The sequence below is a fragment of the Equus przewalskii genome, chromosome 15 (assembly GCF_037783145.1).
Source record: "Equus przewalskii isolate Varuska chromosome 15, EquPr2, whole genome shotgun sequence".
In the NCBI taxonomy this organism is placed as follows: Eukaryota; Metazoa; Chordata; class Mammalia; order Perissodactyla; family Equidae; genus Equus; species Equus przewalskii.
In genome coordinates this window covers 52,699,371-52,724,403 of record NC_091845.1, presented here as the reverse complement: position 1 = coordinate 52,724,403, position 25,033 = coordinate 52,699,371, and the positions used below count along the sequence as shown (strand labels likewise).

At 43.0% G+C, this 25,033-nt stretch overlaps 1 protein-coding gene and 1 long non-coding RNA gene across 3 annotated transcripts in view; one reads left to right on the top strand and one right to left on the bottom strand.

The window, feature by feature from the left end:
- The window catches only part of SUSD5 (sushi domain containing 5), a 59,334-nt gene that overhangs the window by 23,871 nt on the left and 10,430 nt on the right, over window positions 1-25,033 (bottom strand). The window contains exons 2-4 of one of the 2 annotated variants that reach the window (XM_070575885.1): window positions 22,697-22,874; window positions 18,276-18,394; window positions 411-599 (exon numbers count right to left, since the gene is read on the bottom strand). In XM_070575885.1, coding sequence (XP_070431986.1) covers window positions 411-599; window positions 18,276-18,394; window positions 22,697-22,874 — 486 coding nt within the window. The remainder of the gene's footprint in view (window positions 1-410; window positions 600-18,275; window positions 18,395-22,696; window positions 22,875-25,033) is intronic. The other variant, XM_070575887.1, reaches the window with a different exon arrangement.
- LOC139075972 (uncharacterized) lies at window positions 107-13,624 on the top strand. Its single transcript, XR_011527079.1, has 3 exons — window positions 107-236; window positions 3,522-3,653; window positions 11,460-13,624. It is a non-coding gene; the product is annotated as an uncharacterized lncRNA (long non-coding RNA).

The following is a 25,033-nucleotide window of genomic DNA, read 5'->3' as shown; positions in this document are numbered from 1 at the left end:
TATTCATGGCAGCCCTCCCAGCCCAGTTCACCAATCAGGAGTCATTTTTACCCTACGCATGGTTGCTTGGTACCACAGCTGGCAGGCCATGTTGATCAGGTTTCCAGGGAAACAAGCTAGAACGTTAACCCAAGGTCAACTCTGTCCTTACTGAAGAAGAGAGGGTTTTGTTCATCCTTTACCCCCAGCATGGAAAACGAAGAGCTCACTTGTGGATACATGGCCTTTGAAACGCGGTAGGAACGCCCAAGCGGACATGTTGCCAGGTCCAGAACTCAAGGGAAAAATCTGAAAGTCTCTTTGAAAGGGACTTTTGTGGAGAAGAGTCCACCACAGGCCACCAGCAGAAGTGGAGCTGCGTGGCTCACAGTGTGTGGGCAGGTGGAGGTGGCCCAGCCGGGGCGGCTTACCTTTCCCGCAGGCCTGCACCTGGCCGTACCACTCCCCACAGCTGTTACACAGCAAGGTGAAGGCGGTTTCTCGATGGCCCGTGACGTGGCCCGGGGCACACACATACAGCAGCTCATCCCCCATCTCCAAGCCGGTGCGTCCCTGCAGGATGGTGTGTGGGAACGAAGGCGGGTCTCCGCACGGCTTCTCTGAGGAGAAGGATCACAATCAGCTTTCCCAAACTCTGGGAAAAGACAAACTTAAAAAGCAACTCTCCCCTCCTTGGGTACCGCCTGCACCCTGAACAGGGCTCCCAGGGGCTGCTTCCCCTTCACTCTGGCATCCCCAGGGCCTGGCAGAATGCCTGGCACAAATGAGGCACTCAAAAATACTTGTTGAGTGAATGAATGTGCTGCAAAGCGCTACAACGTTGTATTTTAAAATTGCCAGGCAGCCTTACCCTGTAATGTCTCCTTGAAAGGGGGACCCAGAGACATATGCTTTGCAGCAAGCCCCTTTTTTGCCTTATTTACATAAGTGACAAAGGGCTACTCTGTCAAAAGCTAAATTGTTCCAGACTATAGAGTACAGAGATGGTGCCTCTCCCCTCCCCCAACCTCAACCCTGACAGTAACACTGGTAACAGTTTGGTATATACAAATAATACAGATATAGATACATATAGATACAGACACATATACATACACACATAGATGGATAGATATATAACAGTTCTGTGTGTGTGTGGCTTTTAACATAAATGGGATTACATCATATGTATTACTGAGTACCTGCTTTTTAAAAAAATAAACTACTTTTTAGAGCAGTTTTAAGTTCACAGCAAAATTAAATGCAAAGTACAAAGAGCTCCTGTGTACCCCCTGGTCCCACGCATGCGCAGCCTACCTTACTAGCAACATCCAGCACCACAGCGGTACATTTGTTACAAGTGATGTATCTCCATCGACATATCATTATTACCCCAAGTCCATAGTTTACAGTCGGGTCCACTCTGCAGGGGAGCCTGAGGCTTGGATCTGCGGATGGAGAAGAGCCCGTCCCTGCCCTGGAACCTCTTCCTGGGCCTGCCCTCAAGCTGGCCCCGGGAGTCACTCTTGGGGGATATGGCCCAGGTCCCCTTTCTAACCCTGCCCTGGTCCTCCTGTGAGAATGTTTTTACTGGCATATTTTTCTTTTTTACTGGAAATGAGCCTTTTAGGAATGAACGTAGACTGGATTGTATTAAAACTTGTAAATTGCTTACGAAAAACCTGTGGCTGGTCCAAGAAGCAGCCACTAAGGGGCCCAGCCAAGGCTTTGGCCAGTGAGGGAGCACAAAAAGTAAGGCAGGGAGGGCCCAAGCCTTCCTCCTTCCACATTGGCAAGAGCCCTTGAGTTCCACTCGGGTGACACCCCTGGGCTCAGTGGTCCACGGCACATAAGCAAACACACAGCCCGATGATGTGGAACGATACTTTCAATGGTGTTAGTTGAGGAACGAGGTTAATGGTTACAGATCTGGGGCAGCAGTGGGCGCTCTTGCTGTGGTCTGAAGCCCCTCCCCCACTGCCTCCTCTGAGGTAGTTATAGATAGAATAAACTGCATTTAAAATATAAAAAATATCCTAGCGGGAAATCTTCAAGTTTCCCATCAAGTATGATGTTAACTATACATTTTTTGTAGATGTTCTTTATCAAGTTAAAGAAGTTCTCCTCTATCCCTAGTTTGCTGGGAGTTTTAATTAGGAATAGGCGTTGGTTTGGTCAAATGCTTTTTCTGTGTCTATCAACATGATCATGTGCTTTTTCTTTTTTAGCCTTTGATATGACGGGTTACAGTAATTGAATTTTGAATGCTGAACCAGCTTTGCACGCCTGGGATTAATCCCACTTGATTACAGTGTATAATTCTTTTTACATATTGTTGGATTCAAATTGCCAATATTTTTATTGAGGATTTTCGCTCCATGTTCATGAGAGATATTGGTCTGTAGTTTTCTTTTCTTGTAATGTCTTTGTCTCATTTTGGTATTAGGGTAATGCTGGCCACAAAAAATGAGTTAGTATCCTCTCTGCTTCTCACTCCTAGAAGAGATTGTAGAGAATTGGTATAATTTCTTCCTTATTTGGTAGAATTCACCAGTGAACTCATCTGGGCCTGGTGCTTTCTGTTTTGGAATGTTATTAATTATTGATTCAATTTCTTTCCTTACATCCTGGACCAGAAACAAGAAGTCCTTTTCTCCCCCCCTAATGTTCTAGAGCTCTTTCCACATTAGTACTAAAAATTACCTCAAGCTTTTGAAAGGCTACACTATAGCACACGTTATTTAATCATTACACAGACATTTATGCTGATTCCAAATCTGCACTATTAAAAACAATGCTACTATGAACAGCCTCATATGTACCTTTCTGCACATATCCTATTTCATTAGGATAAACTTCTAGAAGGGGATCTGCTGCCTCAAAGTGATGCAGTGAAAAAAAGGAAAAATTTTTGTTTTTGTTTTTTGAAAAAAAGGAAATAATTTTTAATTCAAATTTCCTCTTCTAATTTTTTATGTTTGAAAGGAGAGCCTTAAGTCCTTATGCAATCAAATTACCTAAGAAGCATATTGCTTAAAAGAATATATGCTAAGAAAAGATGAAAATAGAAAATACAACTTGTGCTTTAAGCCACCCTGCTTGGCCTGACAGCTTGTACTTCTGGTAGCACTTTCTCAAAGAGTCACAGCTATGCACGTTCTTTAACACGAGAGATTTTGAATGAAAAAGCGTGGCTGTCCTTTGGAAAGCCAGTGCAGAGTGCTGCATTTCAAGCAAAACCGCCTTGACTGCACAGCCCATGAGATCAAGGGTTTATTTCACCTATGCAGCAAGTAGGGACAGGCAGCCATCTGAAAGTTGCCACAAATCCAGGGGCACCCCCCCCGAGCAGAGAGGCATCATCCTTGGGGTCACTTGGCCTGAGCAGGGCATCCTGAGAAGAATGGACCAAAGTCATCAGCCTCAGTCAAGTCAGGCTGGCCCGAATTCCAGCTAGTATCTCAGGGGCAAAAGGCTCTGTCTCTCTCTCCACCATCCTCAGCTGCCTATGACTCATGCTGGATGTTTTCTCCTCTTACCAGGATCTAGTTCCCGCGAACTGAAGGCTCTTCATCCAATACTCACTATCAAAGGACCGGTAAATATCTTCTGGCTCACCCAGCTCTATTTGTGGAACATAACACCAACTTCTTGAAAGGAAAATCCAGGAGCAGGTAACTGCTTTGTGAGTAGATAAAGGGGAACTTCAGGCCAAATTCACACCCTACTAGACTCGTGGGATCTTCTTCCTGAGAGTTAATTTCCAGAATCCAGGGGCTAGAATCTGGCTCAGGAAAACCACAATAACACTCCTGAGTGTCTGGATACACAAATCATGTGTTTCTGGATTTCCCACAAATGCTCAAGACAGGAAACACACTGCTTCTTAGCTGGTGTGATTTCAGAAGCTCCAGGACAACAGTTCCATGCGCTAACACAACTAAATGTGTGCCAAAAACACCACTCATATCCAGGTGCAACTTGAATTAGTTCCTTTCACTAACTTTCCCATCTTGAAACTCACAAGGGAGCTATGGAAAATAGCTGGCTAAATACTTGGGCCCTCCTCTCCTCTCTAAAGAAACTTAGATTTGGAAAGTCTTCACAGCAACTTCTCAATTATTCTGCAGGTGGGGATTGCGGCTTGTGGATTTCTCAAACCTTAGAGCTGGCTTTCAACAGAAAGAGCAAATTCTATTTTTTTCCTTTCCAAGGAAAAAAGATTTTATAAAAGATCTTGTCCAATCAAACAAATAGTATGAATAAACAGCGACTCATTTTTTCGATTTAAAAGGACACATTTGCTTGCCAATCAGAGCTTCTGATATCCAGTGTTTCCACAGAGTTTAAAACTCATATGAAAAGTGATGCTTTTATTTTGAGAAATTCTAAGACTTTCAACATGACTTTTGAAATTCTAAAGAAGAGCCTGTAAAGCCCCATTATTATTTCACAAACCAAGAGGTAGAAGTTCTAACACAAATACCTGACCCTTACTCCTTCCTTTTGGTGTAACCTAAGCTATGAAGTTGTCTTTCACGCATACCTGCCCAGCTCCCACTCATCCTACTCCACCCAATACACAACCAGCATTGCCCTCCCTGCTCCATCCAATTTTATTCTTGGTTCTCAAACTCGAACACACATCAGAATCACCTGAAGGGCTTGTAACACAAGCACACACATAGCTGTATTTTGAGTTTCTGACCCAGTCATAGTTAGGACCCAAGAATCTGCATGTATAACAAGTTCCCAGGTGATGTGGATGCTGCTGGTCCAGGCACCATCCTTGGATAACTACTGCTCTAGATAAAAACCTACCCTCAAAAACAGGCAAAACGCATACACAGTGATAGGAATCAGAACAGAGATTGCTTCTGGCTGTGCTGGATGGGGAGGGGCGGAGGACTTTTGGAAAAGGACTCCAGGGAGCTTTCTGGGGGTGAAGGGAATGTTCTTTATCTTGATTGGGTGTTGATTATACAAGTGTATACTTGGTCAAAACTCATCAACTTAAGACCTGTGCATTTTGCTCCCGTAAATTATACTTCAATGAAGTAACTTAAAAAATACCTCTCCTCCAAAAACTCAGCAATTTATTCAGCATGAAATATAAATGGTTGAAAATTATTCACGACCACTCCTAAAAGGGACTGCATTTGACAAGGATCCATGACTTAAGATAGTGGTTTCCAACTTGCATGCTGTCTACTGAGGAAGCACTACAGTGTTTGTGAGATGTAGGAGAGTTCATATGCAAATAACCCCCATGTCAATTAATAGATCTAAATCAATTACTATCACATGGAATCTACACAATACTACTTCCTGAGTTTCTCGTCCTAAAAAAATTATTTTAAAAAGTGTTCTAGAATGAAATGATACAACATCCAGTGTTTGCTTTAAAATATCTCAATAGGAGAAAAACATTGGCAGAAAAAGATGAAACTAAATTGGCAAAATATTGATAACTATTGAAGCTGGGTGATGGCTACATGGGGATTTGGTATAGTATTCTCCCTAACTGTGTTTGTTTGAAAATTTTCATGATACAAAGTTTTAAAATTGTCCCTATAGGTAATTCTTACACAAGCCAGAAAATTTGAAAAACTCACAGGGAAGAAACATCACAGGAAAAATAAAAATTTTCCCTTAATTTCACCAATGATAACCACTGTTAACATGGTTTTTACCTTTTCAGTGTTACACAAACATACATACACACACGCACACAATATTTTGCCAAACTATAACTGTTTTGTTTTGCAGCTTAATTTAACACTATATTGTGAAATTTTCCCCTGTCAACAAATATTTGTATTATTTGAACTTATTTGTAAATGACTATATATTATTCCATTTATATGGATTTACCATAATGGACCCCCTCTTTTGGGAAATTAACTTTGTTTCCATTTTTTCCCTACTAAGTAATGAACATTTTTGTAACATACCTTTGTACTCATCAATGCCAATCTCTTTAGAATAAAATATTCAAAGTGGAATTGATGGTTGAACGGGCATATATATTTTTAAAGCTTCTGATAGGTTGTGCCAAGTTGAATATGAGTATTTAAGAATCTACACTCCTAGCAGTGGTATATAAATTTGCCTGTTTCTCCTCAAAACACTGGAGACCATCATTCTTTGTAAACTTTGACAGTTTCATGGGCCAAAAAAGCGATTTCTTATATTAACATGCCTATCTTTAATTGGTAAAAGAGTTGAATATTTATTCACCAACTGTATTTCTTAAAAATATTTCTCTACTGTGGTCCACATCTTTTTCTTATCAACCTATAGGAGATCTACATATATCAATACAATAATCCATTGTCTTATTTTCCCAAATTCTTAACTGATAACCTAGTACTAACTCTCAAATAATCCATCCATCCTTTCCCCAGTGACCTGAAGTTTCAACTATTCCCCGCACTATATACTTATGTATGTCGTATCTGTTATGGTCCTTTCAGCCTTTTGCACTGAAGTATTTGTCTATTTGTGTCTTGGTGCCAAATGACTTTGTTTACCGTGGCTTTAAAATGTGTTTTGATATCTGAGCCTCTCTTATTATTTGAATGGGGTTAAGTCAGTAAGACTGAAGCATAAAGTACAAGGGAGGCAGGCAGGCATGAGTTTATGGAGGACCATATAAACTAGGTAGGAAGTTTGGAATTTTTCTGGTGGAGCATGGGGAACCATTAAAGAGTTTAAAACAGAAATAACATGATCCCGTCAGCACTTTAGAAGGAGCCCTGCTTTGCAGTGTGGAGACCGGATTGAGGAAACAAGCCTGGAAACTAGGGGACCAGTTAGGAGGCTACTGGAGATGACCAAGATAGCAGGACAGGAGCTGAAATGAGGTGCAAGAACCAAGTGGATCTGGGAGATACTGAGAAAAAATGCACAGAATTTAGGACTGAAAAGACGTGGGGGTACAGGAGAGCATCAGGGCCAAGGGAGGGGCTAGGGAGGCCGAGGCATCATGAGCACAGCTTGGGACCCACAGAGGTTGAAGTTCCAGGGGAAGTGTCCATAAGTAGCTGTATGTATAGAATCTGGGACTCAGTGCAGACACCTAGGCTTGAGAAAACGATTTGGGATTAATGAGCATTTAGATGAAAATTGAAGCCATTGGAGTGTTGAGTGAGGAAAGATGAGGGCCCAAGTCAGAGGCTCAAGGAGGTGAGCAGAGAACGAGGAGTTCACAAAGGTCACCACTACAGCCAGACAGATAGAAAACCCAAAGGAAATCAAGGGAAAACATGTTTCAGTGAGCAGTGCATGGTCAAGTACTTAAGGCTACAGAAACAGCAAGCAAAACACAGGCTGAGAAATGGCTACTATATTTAGCCATAGGGAAGCTACCAGTAACCTTGGTGAGAGCAGTGTCACTTCAGTGATGGGACAGCAGCCAGAAAGCAGTGGATGGAGGAATAAAGGAATGATGGGAGGGGAGATAACGGAGACCATTATTTCAAGTAGAGGATTTCTGGGGCTATGAAGAGGGGGAGAGAGACATGGAGTAACAGCTTGATGAGAATATGATTTTCTAAACAGTTTCGAGTGATTTTATTTGTTTTGATTCCTTAAAATAATTCCCTTTCTTTTGAAATGTTGACACCTTTCACTTGTCTTGTAATTCTTTGCTGCTTGCTTAGTCCCCTAACTGACCAGTGGTGTGCTGATAAATGTTAACCACCAGCTCTCAGAGGGGGAAACTGTTGGGGAGTCGGGGAGGGAGCGGCTGTCGCATAGGGAGTTGACAATGTCTGTACACAATAGTACACAACAGACAAGCTTAGTGCAATTTCTGACACATAGTTCTCAATAAACCGTAGCTATAAAAAGAGCCTGACATAATTAAAGATGAGCAAAATGATATATATATGAGGATGTTCAATCATAGCATTATTTATTATAGTGAAAACCATGGAACTACCAAAATGTCTCATAACAGAAGAATGTTTAATTTATGGTACATTCGTATAATGGATTGTTATAATAGCCATTAAAAATCATCCTTTGAAGAATATGCAATGCCATGAGAAGATATATATTAGTGAGTGAAAAAAACAGAATTTTGTCCATACAATCCCAATTTGGTAAACCAAATAAAAATGTAGGAGAAAAAAAGACTGATGCTAAAGTAGTTATCTCATGGCAGACAGATTATGAGTGATTTAAATTTTCTTATACTTTCTACTACAATGACCACATATTCATGTTTATAATTAGAAAATATATTTAATATGTAAAGTGGAGCTAATGACACCTATCTCATAGGGCTGTTCCCAAAGTTAAATGAGCTTATGCTTTGCCCAGTGCCCACTACAAGCCTGGAACTTAACAGGAACATAAATAAAAATGAATTCCATTTCCCAAGTAAATAGTTGGAGACTGATGATCTTTTGAATCATTCTTCCAGTAATCATGGTAACTGAATGCCCAGTTCCCATAAACCAAATATAGCCAAGTACATGATGACTGAAAAGGAATTAAATGCCATTTGTGGCCATGAAAGGGCAAAACAAAATGGCTCGTAAGATCAGATCAGATATGGGCCCATATTTCCCATTGTTAATATGGCAACAATGGTCAGTGACAGCAGCTTCGTTCAAGGTGAGAAGCAGCCAGAAGAACTGGGAACACAGAGGGATTGCTGATGGATGCAAACTCTCGGAGTTGGGCTATGGTCCATGAAAGCAGCAAATGACGACACAAGAGGATTTGCAGGAAAGATCCCCCAACCCTACCACGGGCATGAGCTGCATTTCTGGATCTGTCAGGTTGTCTTGCTTCCAACAACAATGGACCTCTGTAGTGAGCAGGGTGAAGCACAGATCCACTTGTAACTATTCTACCATCCACACACCCTCCCCCAGAGGGAATTTTCTACATCAAGCCTTGATTGATGATCAAGTATTGATAATAGCTAGGGTGACTATATAATTTATTATCCATACCAGGACACTTCTGAAAATGAGAGGGAGCCCTGTCAATCATTACAGTGGGACAACCACCATAACCATGGACTGTCCTGGGAAAACTGAAGGCAGGGTCCCCTCATATGAGATTTATCCATCTCGGCTGGAATAGCCGTCCCTGGGAAGATGAGCAATTCAGAGGTAAAAAGAAAAGAGCACCTCAGAAAACAAAAGCCCTTTAGTGTCTGGGTTTAAGTCCTTGTTCCCCTACTTACTAGCTGTGTGACTTTGGCAAGTTACTTAACCTTGCTGTGCCTCAGTTTCCTCATCTGTAAAATAAGGATAACAGTAACTTCCTCAGGGTTGTTGTGAGGATTAAATGAGTGAACACAGGTAACATTGTGGATGCTATACAGATGTTAGTTATTATTCTCTTCCTGAAGTCAAAAGTCCGAAGCACATGCCAAGTCTATTATTAGAGGTGCAGCCTCAGGGTCAACAGAAGTGGTAGAGATGGAAGCATCAGGCTTGACTGGGTCTTGGGACCTGCTGCACAGGGTTGGGAAGAGCAGGACAGGAATGCGTGTGGGTGACAGCTCCCATCTGCACCTCCCAGGAGCCGCATGACCTCTCTGTCCTTCAGTTTCCTCATCTGAATAAAAAGAAAGATAATCTCCTCCCTACAGTATTGCTCTGAGGATTAAATGAGATGATAGATGCAGGAAAGCTTTGGAAAGAAAGAATTTTGGAATTGTAAAGCTGCTTGATGATTTTTTCTTGTTCTGTTTCATTAAGATTTTATTTATATAAATAAAATTCACCAAATTTAAGTGTACAGCTTAATAATTTTTGCTAAACATATACAACTGTGTAACCACCACCACAATCAAGGTATAGAACACCTCTCCTAAACAATTTCCTCCTCGCCCTCGGCCTTGGATGCCCTCTGCAACCCCACCTCAAGCAACCACTGTTTTACTGTCCATCAGTAGTAGTTCTGCCTTTTCTAGAATTTCATTCAAATGGAATAATACAGTACGTAACCTTTTATGCTGGGCTTCTTAGCATAATGTTATTGAGATTCATCCATGTTTAGCATGTATTAATATTTCATTACTCTTATTGCCAAATAGTAATCCATGATGTGGATAGACCACAATTGTTTGATCCATTCACCAGTGGATGGACATTTGGGTTGCTTTCAGTTTTTGGCTTTTATGACAAAGTTGCTATGAACATTTGTGTGCCCAGGTTCTTGTGGTCCTAAGTTTCTCCTGGGTCAATATCTAGGTGTGGAATTGCTCAGTTGCATGGCACATGCATTCTAAACTTTGCTCAATGATTTGGAAAGAAATTATGGGTTGATTGATTGGAAATAGTGTGACATCAAGGTGAAGGAAGAAACCATGCTATGATCACTCTGTATTGTTAGAGTTCATGTGTGCTAGAAACTAATCATAGTCACAGCTCATACTGTATTGCTGAGGTCTCACTCTGCGCCAGGCACTGGGCTGAGTGATTTACTTGCATTACCCATTCTGTCCTCTTGACAACTTTATGTCTTGGATTCTAATATTATTCCCAAGGCAGGTAAGCGGTAGAGCCAAGATTCGAACCCAGGGATTCTGGGTAGAGAGTCCACGGGACTAACCACCGTGCACCATTGTGTTCCAGGGGTTGTTTCCTCTGAGCACACAATGGTTCAGCTCCGATGAACCTTCTTGTCATAAACAAGGGGCTCAGAGCACTTTGCACAGAGGACAGGTTTGGGGGTTCCTCCTCTACTGGACTGCACCACTGGCAGCCAGAATGATCTTGAGAAAATGGTCAAAAGTCACCTCCTATCCACAAACCCCACAACAGTTTCTCACTTTCCCTTAAAAGTCAGTCCAGTTCTCTCACCCCTGCATATCTAGCTCTTTTCCCGACCTCTCCAGCCCTATCTTGGACCACTCTCCCCTTGCCTGAACCATCCAGGCACACTTTCCCAAACACACCAAGCTCTTGCCTGCACAAAATAAGTGTTTTTAAAGCATGAACTGGATGTCTTATACTTATTCTGAGACCTGCACACTACGTCTTGGAAGATCTCCATGTCATAGCTCTCACTCCATTCATTCTAATTGCTAGTTCTTTCTTCCTCTCTCCCTCCCTCTCCCACTTCCTTCCTTCCTTCCTCCCTCCTTTCTTTCTTTTGTGATCATGGTAAGAAATTCATTCAGTACAGAAGCGTTAAAAGTAGAAAGTGAAAACACCCCTTCCCCAAGATCGGCCCCTTCCACTGCCCAGAGGTGACCCCATTAGCATTTTGGGTTTAGAAAGCAGTTCTGATTCAACCCCTGATGGTCTACCCAGCCTCCAGCTGCCCTCTCCCTCCTGCAGACACTTCACTCTCCTTGACGACATCACAGACGCTTCTCTCAGCCCCCAGCTGAGTTCAAGATGGGCAGTAATGCTAGTAATTGGTTTGACCCCTCTGAGGAGGACCATTATGTGATCTTAAAATAATATTATTTTGGTAAATTCTACCCATTGGTTCTCCCCAAACAGGCTCCTGGAAGGCATTAGCGCTGTCTCTCCACTTGAGGATTCTCCTGACAGTAACCCCGCCCAGCAATTCCTCCGTGGTTGGTGGAATCAGTTGTACTAAATGAGATTCTGAAGTTCGAGGGAGACAGGTGTGGTTGGAATTTAGACCAGGCCTCCTAGGTCTATCGTCACAGACAAGTGTTGCTTCTTCCATTAAACACTTTCGATCTGTAAAGTACACCTGCAACCCTCAGCCTCTACAAACAGAAGAATGCTCGTGTGTGCTTTACTGGAGGGAAACGATAAGAGGAAGAGTCAAACGTGTGCTGTAAGCTGATGAGCTGCCCAAAAGTCACACTAAGAGAGCTAGCTGTGTGGACGTGAGTCCCCATGTCCGGGAAGACAGGCCTTTAAATGACCTTACTATTGAGTAAACTGAGGCAGGTCAGGCCTAGGTGGATACGGAGAGGGGCCAGGAGACAGAAAGAAGGAAGCGCTCTGTATCCGAATTGCATATGAGTGGCTTTGATCATGGGCTCCTAAGGAGGGAAGGCACTTGAGTGTTACCCTATGTTATAGTCAAGGGGATTCTGACCACCACCGAGGCGGTCCAGGCCCACCTCCCCTGAGCCACCAGGTCATCCTCTGAACTTCCCCTCCAGCGCCAGGTTCCTCCCACATCCCCGATGTTTCTCTCAGCTCATCTTCACCAACAAAAGAGGAGACATGAAGGGCCATGGAATGTACATTATTCATTCTTTTTAAGCATGAACAGAAGTGCAGCTGGAAATTGGAGGCCTCAGGCAAACACAAGAGAGGGACCCGACTCTGTGAGGAGAGCTGCTCACTCACTGCTACTCTGCAACGCAATGTGGGCTGCGTGGGTGCACGTGCCCCCACGTGGGCTCAAGAAAGCGTCGCTTCCTGTGGTACATTGTGTGACAGGGCAGAAAACCTGGACTTTGGAGTCAGAAAGAGCCACATCCTAATTGCTAACTGTGGCTTTGGGCAACTTCTAACTCTGAGCCTACACAAGCTGCTGGAGGATTTGGTGGGGTATTATAAGTCCTTCTGGTAGATATTCTGTAAATGTTTGTGTGGTCTTTCCTCTATCTGGGGCACACCTTGCTTTGTGTTTTTTATCTTTCTGCAGAATTCTGAGCCCCATAAAGACACTTTCTAGGAAAGCTAATGACAGACTGTCACTAAGCAAGTGACTCTTGCAGGTCCAGAGGCTATTGTGGAACAGCACATAGTTAAGCACCTCCAAGTCTTGAGAACAAAGTTGCCCCTGGTGTACTCAGCTCTGGGAGCTCATGTGTGTGTCTGTGAGGCCGGGCTTTGGGCTCCTCCTCACGTTTATCTCATTCCAGAAAGCCAAACACAACTAGCCGAACACGCCAATGGGTCCAGAGTGCAGCCCCAGGTCTTCTGAGTAGCACAGAAGTGGAGAATCTGTCCAGGTTGTTGGTGCCTACAGCCCCAGGCTACAGAGATATCACAGAGGTATCTGCCCCAGGGGCTAAGGAACCATTGGCGCCATTTCTCTGGCTGCCCAGACACTTGGCCTTCCTGGGAACTGGCTGTTTGTGCATCAGGTCTGATCTAGCCCACTGTTTTAGAATGGAAGAGCTCAGTCTTGGGAAAGCAAGAACCGATGCTGTCGAAGCCTGGGTGTGTGGGTGGCAGGGGAGAGGGCATCAGTACTTACTGTGATGGTGTGTATTTGGACTGCCCTCTGCAGCCACCTCACACCTGCCTGGCAGCTACTGGAGCCCCCAGGGATGTTCTGAACCTGACTCACTCTCCTGAAGCACTAATACAATAGCTCACCCAGAGCTAGTCTCTCCGGAACCACTGGGATCCCTTGCTTCCCCTATTCTCCTGTCTCCAATGTCCTCTCCTCCCTGCCTTACCCATTATTCCCACAAAACAAAATCCTTCAGATTCCACTGCCTTAGGAAGTCTCCCTAATTACTGTCCTCCATTGTGTCACGGAAACACATTAATCTCTTATCCTTATACACTGTCAACTTCTTGGGGGTGGAGATAAGTCCTATCTATCTATCTATCTATCTACCTACCTACCTACCTATCTATCTAAAGTACCCACAAGTCTGAGCATTGGACTTTGCATTACCCTGGACAAATAAATAAACAAAGGGCCAATGCCAGGTCAACGGTAATGAACTCACAGTCTTCCACACTCCTTTGGGAGACCCTGAACTAAACGAATGCTATCAGGTGTTCAAAGCAGTGCAATTAATTGGTTCCAGTCTCCTGATCACAACGGAGAATTTCCCCAAAGCCAATCTTGAGGCATGGGGCCTCTTCCAGGCAGACCTGGGAATTGACTACTCTCCAAAATTCCTGATCGCTCTCAAGGAGGTGAGCATCCAGCTCTCTTCCTGATGACATAAAGGAAGGGAATCATTCCATTTCTGTTCTTAAGGGAGCTATAGGCAACAGTGAAGCATGCAGGAGAAGTGGAATGCAGAAGGTGAGGTGGGCTGGTGGGGAACAGCAGCCAGGCCAGCCCTGTCTTAGACAGGGAGAAACAGAAGCAGACCCAGAGCGGGGCCTCGTGGGTGCAAAAGAGAGGTGAGACGAGACTTGAAGTCTCCAGACTCCAAGTCATCGACCCCACTGACAAGGTGCCAAGAGAAGCAAAGCCAGAGAACCCAAATGGAGGCAGCTTATTTCATCAGCATCCAGTTGGTTAAAAATAACTTCACTTATTAGTTTAAGTGAGATCACCACAGGGCTGGAAATTCACTGTCAGTGAAACAAAAATACTAGAAGGAAATGGAGAAAAGTCTACAGTCATGATGAACTTTATTTCAAAAAAGAAACACAGGAGGAAGCTGCCTGAACATTCCACAGGCTCTATTTTCCTTCTGTGCTCATTATGAGGACATGTCCGCCATTTTGGGAGTTAGCACTCTTCATTCTTCCTTTCTTACCAAAGAGAAGCAGCAGCACAGAGCTAAGTGCCATGAAGCATCATCGGAAAAAGGGCAACCTTTGGAAATGATACTGCACTGGGGCGTATGCTGAACCAGACCTCAGCTACACTCTGCAGGAACCCAAGGAACTGCTTGCTCTCTTGGGCTTTGCTAAGTCGCTGCACCTTCCTTCAGCACACAGGTTTCCTTTGTTGACTGCGCTGTCAACAAAGGCTCCACTGAGCAGGGCGGAGGGCCCTGTGGGAGCAGTTTACATGCTCTTTCTAAAGGATGAAAGGCAGAAGAACAGGGACAGAGCTCTCTCTGAGTTGAGGAATCTGTCCTGCTTTTCTAGAAAGCCCAAGAGAGAGGAGCCCTCAGCATGCATTCCTGAGTCTCCTTCATGCCCACCTGAAGCCTCCTCACAAATAAGGCTCGGAGGACCAAGACTCCAGTCTTCTCCACATAAGCCCCTCCCTGTTGACCTGGAGGCGAGGGGAGGCCAGGCTAGGCTCAGGCAAGCTGCTCTGGGATGCAGAGCCCTTGAGCACTTTGACTCTGAGAAACCACACACAGTGCCCGCTCGCTAAAATGGTATCAGTCTTCACAGGAGTTGACAGGCATCATGAATTTGCTTCACAGGTTGGCTCCCCATGGCTCACAGTTTTTTCTGTTTCTTAGGGTTTGATTTTTTTTTTGTCTTTGTTTTGGAGGACTATGTAGACCATTTTACTTTTTATTGAACTTTTTTGTTTTTATATACTTTCGAAGTTATAGAAAAATGGTAAGAATAAGGAACTCCCATAATACCCTTTATCCAGATTTACCAATGTATTTTCATTTTGCCCCATGTGCTTTATCATTCTCCTCTCTCTCTAGATATAGATATCTATATAGAGAGGAAGATACATATATCATATATACATACGTATATATGAGTGTACACATACATATGAATATGTATTTATAGCTGTAATTCTTTTCTGAACTATTTGAGAGTAAGTTGTAGATATAATGTCCCTTGGTCCCTAAAAACCTTGGTATGCATTTCCAAGAACAAGGATATTCTCTTATATAACTGCAGGACAGTTCCCCAAATCAGGAAATTCAAGCACTGATCCAATACTATTATTTAATTCATGATCTGTATTCAGATTTCATCAGTTACAGCTATTTTCTCCTGGCCCAGGATACAATCCAGGATCACAAGTTACATTTCGTTGTCAAGTCTTTTTAGTCTATTTTAATCTAGAACAGTTGCATAGCCTTTCTCTGTTTTTCTTATCCATGATGCTTTTTTAAAGAGTACAGGCCAGTCATTTTATAGGATGTTTCTCAATTTGCATTTAACTAATGTTTCCTCATGGTTAGATTCAAGTTATGCATTTTTGGCAGGAATATTACTGAATTGAAGTTGTGTTCCTCTGAGTGCAATATATCAGGAGGCATGTTACATTGGTTTGGCAATAACTCCATTTTGGAGTCACTACGATGGCTTTGACCTTTGTGCCCTACAGGGTGCAAACGAATATTTCCAACCTCTGGCTTCATGCGCTACAACTGTGGGCAAAAGGGGCACACACTTGCATACACACAACCTGTTTGAAGGCCTCTGAGGTGGGAAGCCTAGGCTATCCTGTTGGATGATGAGGAACATTTGGCTCAGTTGCCCCCATCACCCCAGCCAACAGCCAGCCAACTCCCAGAAGCAGCACCTAACCAGCAGCTGACTGTAGACTCATGAGTGAGCCCAGCTGAGACCAGAAGCAGAACACAAACTGCCAGTCCAAAAACACAGTGAACTAAAGAAAGAGTTGTTGTTTTAAGCCACTACATTTGGAGGTGGTATGTTACATAGCAAAAGCTAACTGATACCGCTTGTTGACCAGGGGAAAGAGCTAAGACTCAGAAGCCCTACCTATTCCTTTGAGATCACTGAGGACAGAAGGTCATGCTGTGTTTCTTCTGGCTCTGTCCTGCCTTCCTCAGGGATCTGAACTTTTGCCTATGTTTGGGATTCAAAGTATCATTTTAATTCACTTCTGTGGTTTTTAAAAAACAAACCATAGGGCTGGCCCAGTGGTATAGTGGTTAAGTTTGCATGCTCCACTTTGGTGGCCTGGGGTTTGCTGTTTCGCATCCTGGGCCTGGATCTATGCACCATGCTGTGGCAGGCATCCCACTTATAAAGTAGAGGAAGATGGGCACAGATGTTAGCTCAGGGCCAATCTTCCTCAGCAAAAAAAGAGGAGGATTGGCAGCGGATATTAGCTCAGGGCTAATCTTCCTCAAAAACAAAAACAAAAAAACCCATAGATATTGTTCTCCCCAGGGTAAGGTCACATCCTTCAGTTGACTGATTGAACAGATGATCTCAGGAGACTCTCCCAACACACTCTCCCATGTCAATCAGCAAAGGAAGAGCCCTTCCTGGAGGGAGACCCCATAGCAGCAGAGAAGCCTATCACTCATCAACATCTAACAGGGATGAGTCAGGGCCTTAGGGTTCACTATGGCTCTCTGATTTATCAACTCCTCTGACACTTCCCTGGAAATTAGGATTTGGTGCCTCTGGGATGCAGCCTGAGGGTTTGTATTTCTACAAGTTCATCTGATATTTTTCATCATCAGAGAGGTTTGGAAACTCTGCATTAGAGAAGCACTTCTTAAACTGGGTCACACGTTAAAAATCACTAGGGAGCTTTTAAAAACCCCAGTGCCCAGAACACTTATATCAGAATCTCTAGGACTGGCACCCAAGCATTAGTATTTCTTAAAACTTCCCAGACGATGGGGCCGGCCCCGTGGCTGAGTGGTTAAGTTCATGCGCTCGGCTTCAGAGGCCCAGGGTTTCGGTGGTTCGGATCCTGGGCACGGACATGGCACCACTCATCAGGCCACTTTGAGGCGGCGTCCCATATGCCACAACTAGAAGGACCCACAACTAGAATATACAACTATGTACTGGGGGGATTTGGGGAGAAAAAAGCAGAAGAAAGAAAAAAAAAAACTTCCCAGACGAGACCAAAGTGCAGCCCAGCAGTACCTGTGCTGACTTCTAGGAGTGATGAGTAAGCAGGGGGCTTTTTCTCCATTTGCACGAACATTCCCTTTCAACGGCATGTGTGTCTGATAATGAACGTGTACTTACTTCAGTGCAAATGAAATGCAGCCCCGGAGACTCCTTTATGGTTTTCTCCCCACCACTCCGCTAATTTCCCAGAAGGAAGGTGAATTTTCCTTCCTCGGAGCAGTTTTCTAAATCCTATAAATTTCCTTTTGGGGAAAAAGGATTTTTTTTCTTTCTAGTGTGCTGCCCACCACAAAGAGAGACTGAGGGCAAGCTATATCAGCAACTGTAGCAAATACTGTCCAGGGTCTGCCCATCATCCGTAGATACCTTTGCTCTTCCTATGCTCAGAGCCTCCTGGGGGGCATCTGTGCCTCTTTGTTGGAGGGTGGCACTCAGGCTACTGGAACCCTTTGCCTGGGCACACCAAAACCAGAAGAGCCTGAGAATTTACATTTCCCTGAAGCAGCCCTTAACCAATGACTGACAGGTGCAGTGGTATAAATACCCCTGCTCCCTCACCCCGATCAGGAAAACCATGGTGACCCACACACTGTCTCCAGAGATGCCCGGAGGGACTGAGCCAAAGTTACTCCCCACCTCACCACCACCGTGGACTTTGCGTAGTACTGTACTGCCACTTGGTCCCTTTCTTTCCCTGTTGACTGACCCACTGCCCTGTTGGCTTCTCTTTGGAAGACTTCCTGATAAACCATGTTCAGCGAATCCTCATCTCAAGGGTGGCTTCTAGAGAACCCAACCTAAGATGGCAACTCCCAAGAGGACGCCTTCCAGAACCTTTACAAAGACTCTGGCACTGACCTTCATCCTTAATGCAAAGGGCATTGTATGTGCCGCCAGGAACAGGGGTACTGTCAATTCTCACGTCAACAGCCCTCAAGCTTTGCTGTTCCCCACTCCCCTTGCTACACACGGTTGTCCTGAAACAAAGAAAACACAAGGTTAGGAGAACTCACCAAAACTGGGAAAGAACAATTCTTTTCTGCTGTCAGCTCTGAATCAGCAGAGATTTTCTGATTCAGGAGCTTTGGCTGGAAGCATCGATATGGAAACACTCTCCTGAAACAAAGGTCTAAAATCAGGAAGACAGAGGTGATGCTCAAGTTGAGGTCATGTGTATTAATTCAAGTTTCAGAGGCAATGCATTGTTGATCTCTTCCAGTAAGCGTTTGGTTTTAATTTCATAAAACTTGGCTCTTCTCTTTATTAGTTCTCTTCTTTTTGAGGGGGTTTGTTTTGCTGTTCTTTTTCAGATTTCTTAAGACGGATCATTAGTTCATGAACCTCCAGCCTTTTTCCTTTTCTAACACAAGCATTTAATACTTTAGATTTCCCTCTAGGTATAGCATCCCATGAGTTTGAGTATGTCGTATTTTTAATATTACTCAGTTTTACATAAATGCTAATTTCCATTATATTTATGTCCCATGATTTATTTAGGGATATCTTTTGTAAAGAGCAAATAGTACAATTTTTAAATATCCCTCTAACAATCTTTCTTTTCTAATTGGAGCATCTCATCTACTTATACTTAATTTAATCACAGAGCTCTTTGAATTTAAATCTGCTATCCTTCTATTGGTTCTGTCCATTCTCTTTTCTTTTCTTCCTCTCTTTTCTTTCCCCTATTTTGAATTGTTTGAATTCTTTTTGGCATTTTCTTTTTTCTCTATCTTTTTACTATTCTTTTAGTGGTTATCCCAGAAGTTATAATATGCTTCCTTGACTTATTAAAACTTAATATTAATTTTACCCTCTTCCCCAATAATACAACCTAAAATTCTTAAAACCATGTTAACATAATTAAAATACTTCCTGACGTATATACCATTTTTTAGTATTTATTTTTATTATTACTGCTTTACATAATTACATAAATTCAATTTATCCCCATATTTACTCTTTCCATTCATCCTCTTTTGCATCTCTAGCCTTCCACCTGCAATTATTTTCCCGCTGCATAAAGAGACCCTTTAGTGTTTCTTTAGTGCAGGTCTGATATAATGAATTCTCTCACCTTTTGTCTGTCTAAAAATGTCTTTATTTTACCTTGATTCTTTTTTTTTTTTGAGGAAGATTAGCCCTGAGCTAACTACTGCCAGTCCTCCTCTTTTTGCTGAGGAAGCCTGGCCCTGAGCTAATATCCGTGCCCATCTTCCTCTACTTTATATGTGGGACACCTATCACAGCATGGCATGCTAGGTGGTGCCATGTTGGCACCCAGGATCCAAACCAGCGAACCCAAAGCCCCGAGAAGCGGAACATACAAACTTAACCACTGCACCACTGGGCCGGCCCCTACCTTGATTCTTGGAAGATACTTTCACTGGGTATAGGATTCTAGGTTGGCAGTAATTTTCTTTCAGGACTTTGAAGGTGTCATCTATTGTCTTTGGACTTTCATTGTCAGTTTTTGTCACTCCTTTGAAGGTACTCTCTCTTTTTCTTCTTATTACTTTTTAATATTTTTTTCTTCATATTTGATTCTTACCAGTTTTACCATGATGTGTCAAGTTGTGAATTTTTTTTTATTTGTTCTCCTTAGGCTTTGTAGAGCTTCCTGAATCTGTGCCTTGATTTTCTTCTTCAGTTGTGGGTAAGTCTCATATTGCTTTTGCTCCATCCTCTTTCTCTTCTTCTGGAATTCCAACTACATGCATCTTTTTTGCCTTTAACCCTTTCTTGTATGTTTTTTTGTTTTTGTTTTTTCTCCTGTTCTTTATTCTGGATACTTCCTATGAAATATCTTCCAGTTCACTAGTTTTCTCTTTGGCTCCTTTTAATTATTTAAGCAGATCCGTCCATTAAGTTCTTAATTTTAGCTATTGTATTTTTCATTTCTAGAGTTTTCATTTGGTTATTTTTATAGTTTCCAGTCTTCAGCCAAAATTCTCCTTCTTGTCTTTTGTATCTTTGAACATTTTGAAGACAGTTGTTTTAAAGTCCTCATCTACCAATGCTAATATCTAGAGTTTCTATTAACTATTGTTTCTCCTTATTTTTGCTCTTGTTCCTTTGTCTCCTCATGTGACTGGTTATTTTATATTGTATGACAAATCCTATACTTGCTAAAATTGTGGAGATAAATTGCCTAGGATAATGTTATCTTCCTTGCGAGAGGATTTTTTAAATTCAGTTCTGTTAGCTATCTGGAGCATGGGAATGCCAGTATCATCTCAATCCAATTTCATGACTTCAAAGGATTTCAAGCTATGCTGCAGTTCCTGTGAGGGCCTGTGTACTTCTTTTGGTTTACTCTTACTCTTGGGGTATAGCCCTACAATGTTCTAACCCAAAGCAAAAGGGCTCCCCAGGCCCCCTCCTACACAAAACCTGAATTCACATCCCTCTCCTCCAAGTCCCCCAAGGCTACCTAAATTGCTCCTCAGCTTTTCAGCCACCCTTTATGGGATCTGCACAAGCTCACACCAAAGAAGTGGTTCCAAATTTTGGATTCACCACTCTAGACCTCCATCCTTCTCTGGAATTATGTGTATATTCAACATAAATTCATGAGATACAGATGAGACCTACTATATGCCTACTACGCCATCAACTGTAAGATGCACCATGCATTTAATAATTGGGTTTTGGTGGGGAGGGAGGATGCCTGTACAGGAAAACTCATGGTGAAATGTACTTACTAATTGTCAGATACTTCTTGGTTCCAGAAATGTTAAAATGGGAAGACAATTTTTAATATTTCCTGTAGTAAATATATCAAGTAAGTATGTTTGCTTTATAAAGAAATATCAACTCAGCAATGGAGAGATCCACTAATATGTCCTAACATCTTATAGCAAACCCAGAGAAGATAGACCTTTCCAATGACCCACCCACGACTTGTAATGTCTGGGAACCCTAAGCCTGGCTCCAAGCTGGCTCTTCAGAATCTCTGAATACCTTGATTATCTGAAGCAACGATAGTAACAGAGTTATTAAAAATATCCATACTTGACTATATTATGGAAGTGTGCATTCACAAGACTTATTTTGTCTATTTAGGAACATAGATGTAAAATATAAGGCAGAGAGGGCCACAGTTCCAGATTCACTGAAAAGCTCTGGATGTAGCCTCAATGGTCCTCTTTATTCAATTGCTGTTTCATATGTGGCACAGTATGAGACATGAGTCAGCATGGCTGTGTGTATTTTCCATGGCCATCTGCCAGCCAGACATCTTCAGAGTCATTATCAACCAAAGTAGTTCCTGGAGCCCATTTTACTCTTTCACATTCCTGTGGCATAAAGGAGAACGTGGAAAGACTCCTGTCATCTGAGCATGACTAAAGAAGCAGTTAGCAGCACTTCTGGGAAATTTTATCCTAGATGGCTACAAGATGTACTTCTTTATAAGGATTTGGGTCAGCAACTCAGACAGGGCACAGTGGGAGTGGCTCGTCTCTGCTCTATAATGTCTAGGGTCTGAGCTGAGAAAACTCATGAGCTGGCGATAACTCAACAGCTGAAGGCTAGAATGACCTGGAGGCATCTTCACTCACATTTCTGACAGTTAACGCTGGCTACTGTCCAGGACATCAGCTGGGGCTATTGGTGAGAGCACCTACATGGGGCATCTCCATGTAGCCTGGGCTTCCTCACAGCATGGCCTCCTCAGGATGGTCAGAATTCTTACACGGCACCTCAAAAGTGAGTGTCTCCAAAAATCTGGGCATAGATTTTTCTGACCTAACCTCAGAAGTCACATAGCATCATTTCTGCTGCATTTTATCATTTGAGGCAATACTATGCTGTCTCTGATTTAAATGGACACAGACCCCACTTCTCGAAGACAGCAATGTGAAAGAATCTGTGGCCATATTTTAAAATCTCCACACCATCTTCCTATTCATATGTATGCAGAGAAAAAGGGATAAAAAATATATACCAAACAGTTATGAGTCATTACCTCCGAGGTGGGGAAGAGGAGAGAAACTCACTTTGTACTTTATTCATATCTGTATTATTTGAAATTTTTACAACAAGCATGCATTATTTTTGTAACTTAAAAAGGAAATTCAAAATAACAAAGTAAGGAGGAAAAAACTGACAGAACTCCAGAAAAATGTTTTTATATAAAAACTCAAAACAAGAATGCACTGCCCACTGCACTTTGCATATCCTGGCACCTCAACAGAACAATTATTGAGCTCCCATATGAGCCCCGGTGGGGCAGTCAGGGTGAGCTGGAAGGAGAGCTTCCCCCAGCTCGCCTGACTTACCCGAGCCTGCCGTCGGCCAGCCAGCCCGTGGTGCACACCGCGAAGGCGCAATCCTGGACCACTCTCCGCAGCTCATCCGCAGACACCAGGCGAGCATCCCTGTTCTTGCAGGAAAGCCGAGCCGCCTCCAGTTCCAGGCCCTGAGAGCCATTCTGAGACTCCAACACAAAGAGCTTCCCTGTGTGGGGACAAACACAAACATGGGGTGACTCCAGGATCCATGGGAATTTAATCTCAGCAAACTCGCTCTCTGGCAGACGCCTGTCAGAACTGTAGTTTCCGACTTGCCAGAATACCCAAGTGCAGCAATTACCCCATTGTATGCATCTCTGGGACCAGGTGATGACAATTTATGGGTGTTTTAATCCATTTTTTGCTCTTGTCTTCTTTAAAAAAAAAAAATAAACCATCTGCTCCGGCATGTTTATCCAGATAAGCTCTTCAAATCTTCCTTTTAAAAAGGTGTTTTACAAACACCATCTGGCAAGGCTCAGGGTCCTAGGTTCCCCTGAGTTGGGTCACTTGGTGTCCGAGGCACTGATTCAGGCCTCAGCTCTGCCTTCTTCTGCCTGCCCCAGCCCTGGGATGACCCCATACCCAGCAGGCTGCTTCCCTTCTCTCTGTCCTATCGTCTCAGGACATCATCAGGCCCTTCCCACCATGAGTTCACTTCTGTTCCCTGCATTTCTCCCCCTACTGGACAAGACAGCAGCAGCCATGTCTCTGCTTCCTGCCGCAAAGCAGTACACGAGCATGTAGCGGCCTCAGGAAATGTGTGACAAGTGGTGGAATGGGAACATGAATTCAGGCACAGGGGGAAACTGAGGCTGAAAGCAAAAGAGAGCTTTAGGCAAGAAAACCAGGGTGCAGGAGGGAGTGGTGTGGTCCCCAGGAGCCTCCTGGAGGGATGAAGCAAAGCCTTGGGTGGCCCTGGGAAGTTCACATAAAGGCAGAGGAGGAAAAACCCAGTTAGAATGAGACATTTTACTTCCAGCTGTCAGCAAAATTGTCATAATATAGTGATTTTACTAGAATAAGACACTTAACTGTCATCTACTGCAAAATTATTGTAATAAATATAATAACCCTCCAGCTTTGGAACCAAAAGTTATAATAAAAATAAAAAATTTCAAAATAGACATATCTGTAGGTGACTGGTGTTCCCTTAGACTGGATCCCAATGTTCAGTACGCAACCTGAACAACTGTACTTGCTGTCCCTGCCTGGAGAAGTATGGATGCACCCCAAGACACTTCTGTATTAATAGCATTTGCCCTTGTGGAAAAAAATGTTATGAAATTAAACTAGGTTTTGATGCCCAAGCCCTAGAGCAAGGAGGATGAAAGTGACAGCCCAGGGCTCACTCGAGGCAGGGAATCTGATAGACCTCTCCTCACCGCTCCACCACCATCACACACACACACAAATACATGAAGCTGGGACTCTGAAGGGTTAAACTCTCCGGATAAGAGTGAACATGGATAAACAGCCTCCTCCCCTCACCCTCAAGGGGCTCTGGGAAGAGCTGCCTTGGTGCTAGAAACCCAAGTGCTAATCCCCACCGGGAACTGTAGTCCAAGAAAATTGACGTCTGAGATACTTGAAGCCATGGATTTAGCTTAAAGTGGCCTAAGACCAACATTTATCTAGACACGTGGTAACAGCAAATGTAAATCCTCTCTGGAGAATTCACCTTATGCTTCAGGGAATCCCATACAAATAGTTTTTCAAAGTCAATGCGCACCACAATAAAATACAGCCCGTGTACAAGGAAATGAGGCACCGTGAGAAGCAACAGATACAACACAGAGCAGAAAATGACCTAAACATAAGTCTGACACTGGTATTAACAGGCACACATTACAAAACAATGATGATTGCTGTATTTAAAGGAATAAAAGACAAGTTTGAAAATATCTGCAAAGGATAGAGCACTATAAAAAATGATTTAGCTGATTTGAAAAAGAACCAGATAGGACTTTTAGAAATTAAAAATACAATGATAAATTAAAAATTCAATGGATGTTCTTGGCTGTATATCAGACACGATTAAACAAAGAACTTATCCTTGAAAAAGAAATCAGAAGAAATCATCCAAAATGAAGCAGAGAAAAAAAGATGGAAAATATTAAGATAATAAAGAGCCATGGAGGAAAGAATAAGGCTTAACGTATGCTTTAATTAGAATTCCTGATGGATGGGAGAGAAAATAATGAGGTGGAAGTGATATCTGAAGAAAGAATGCCTGAGAATTTTATAGAACTGATAAATTTTCCAATATAGATTGAATATGTCCAACAACAAATGCTGAGGTGGGAAAAAAATCTCTAAGGAGCC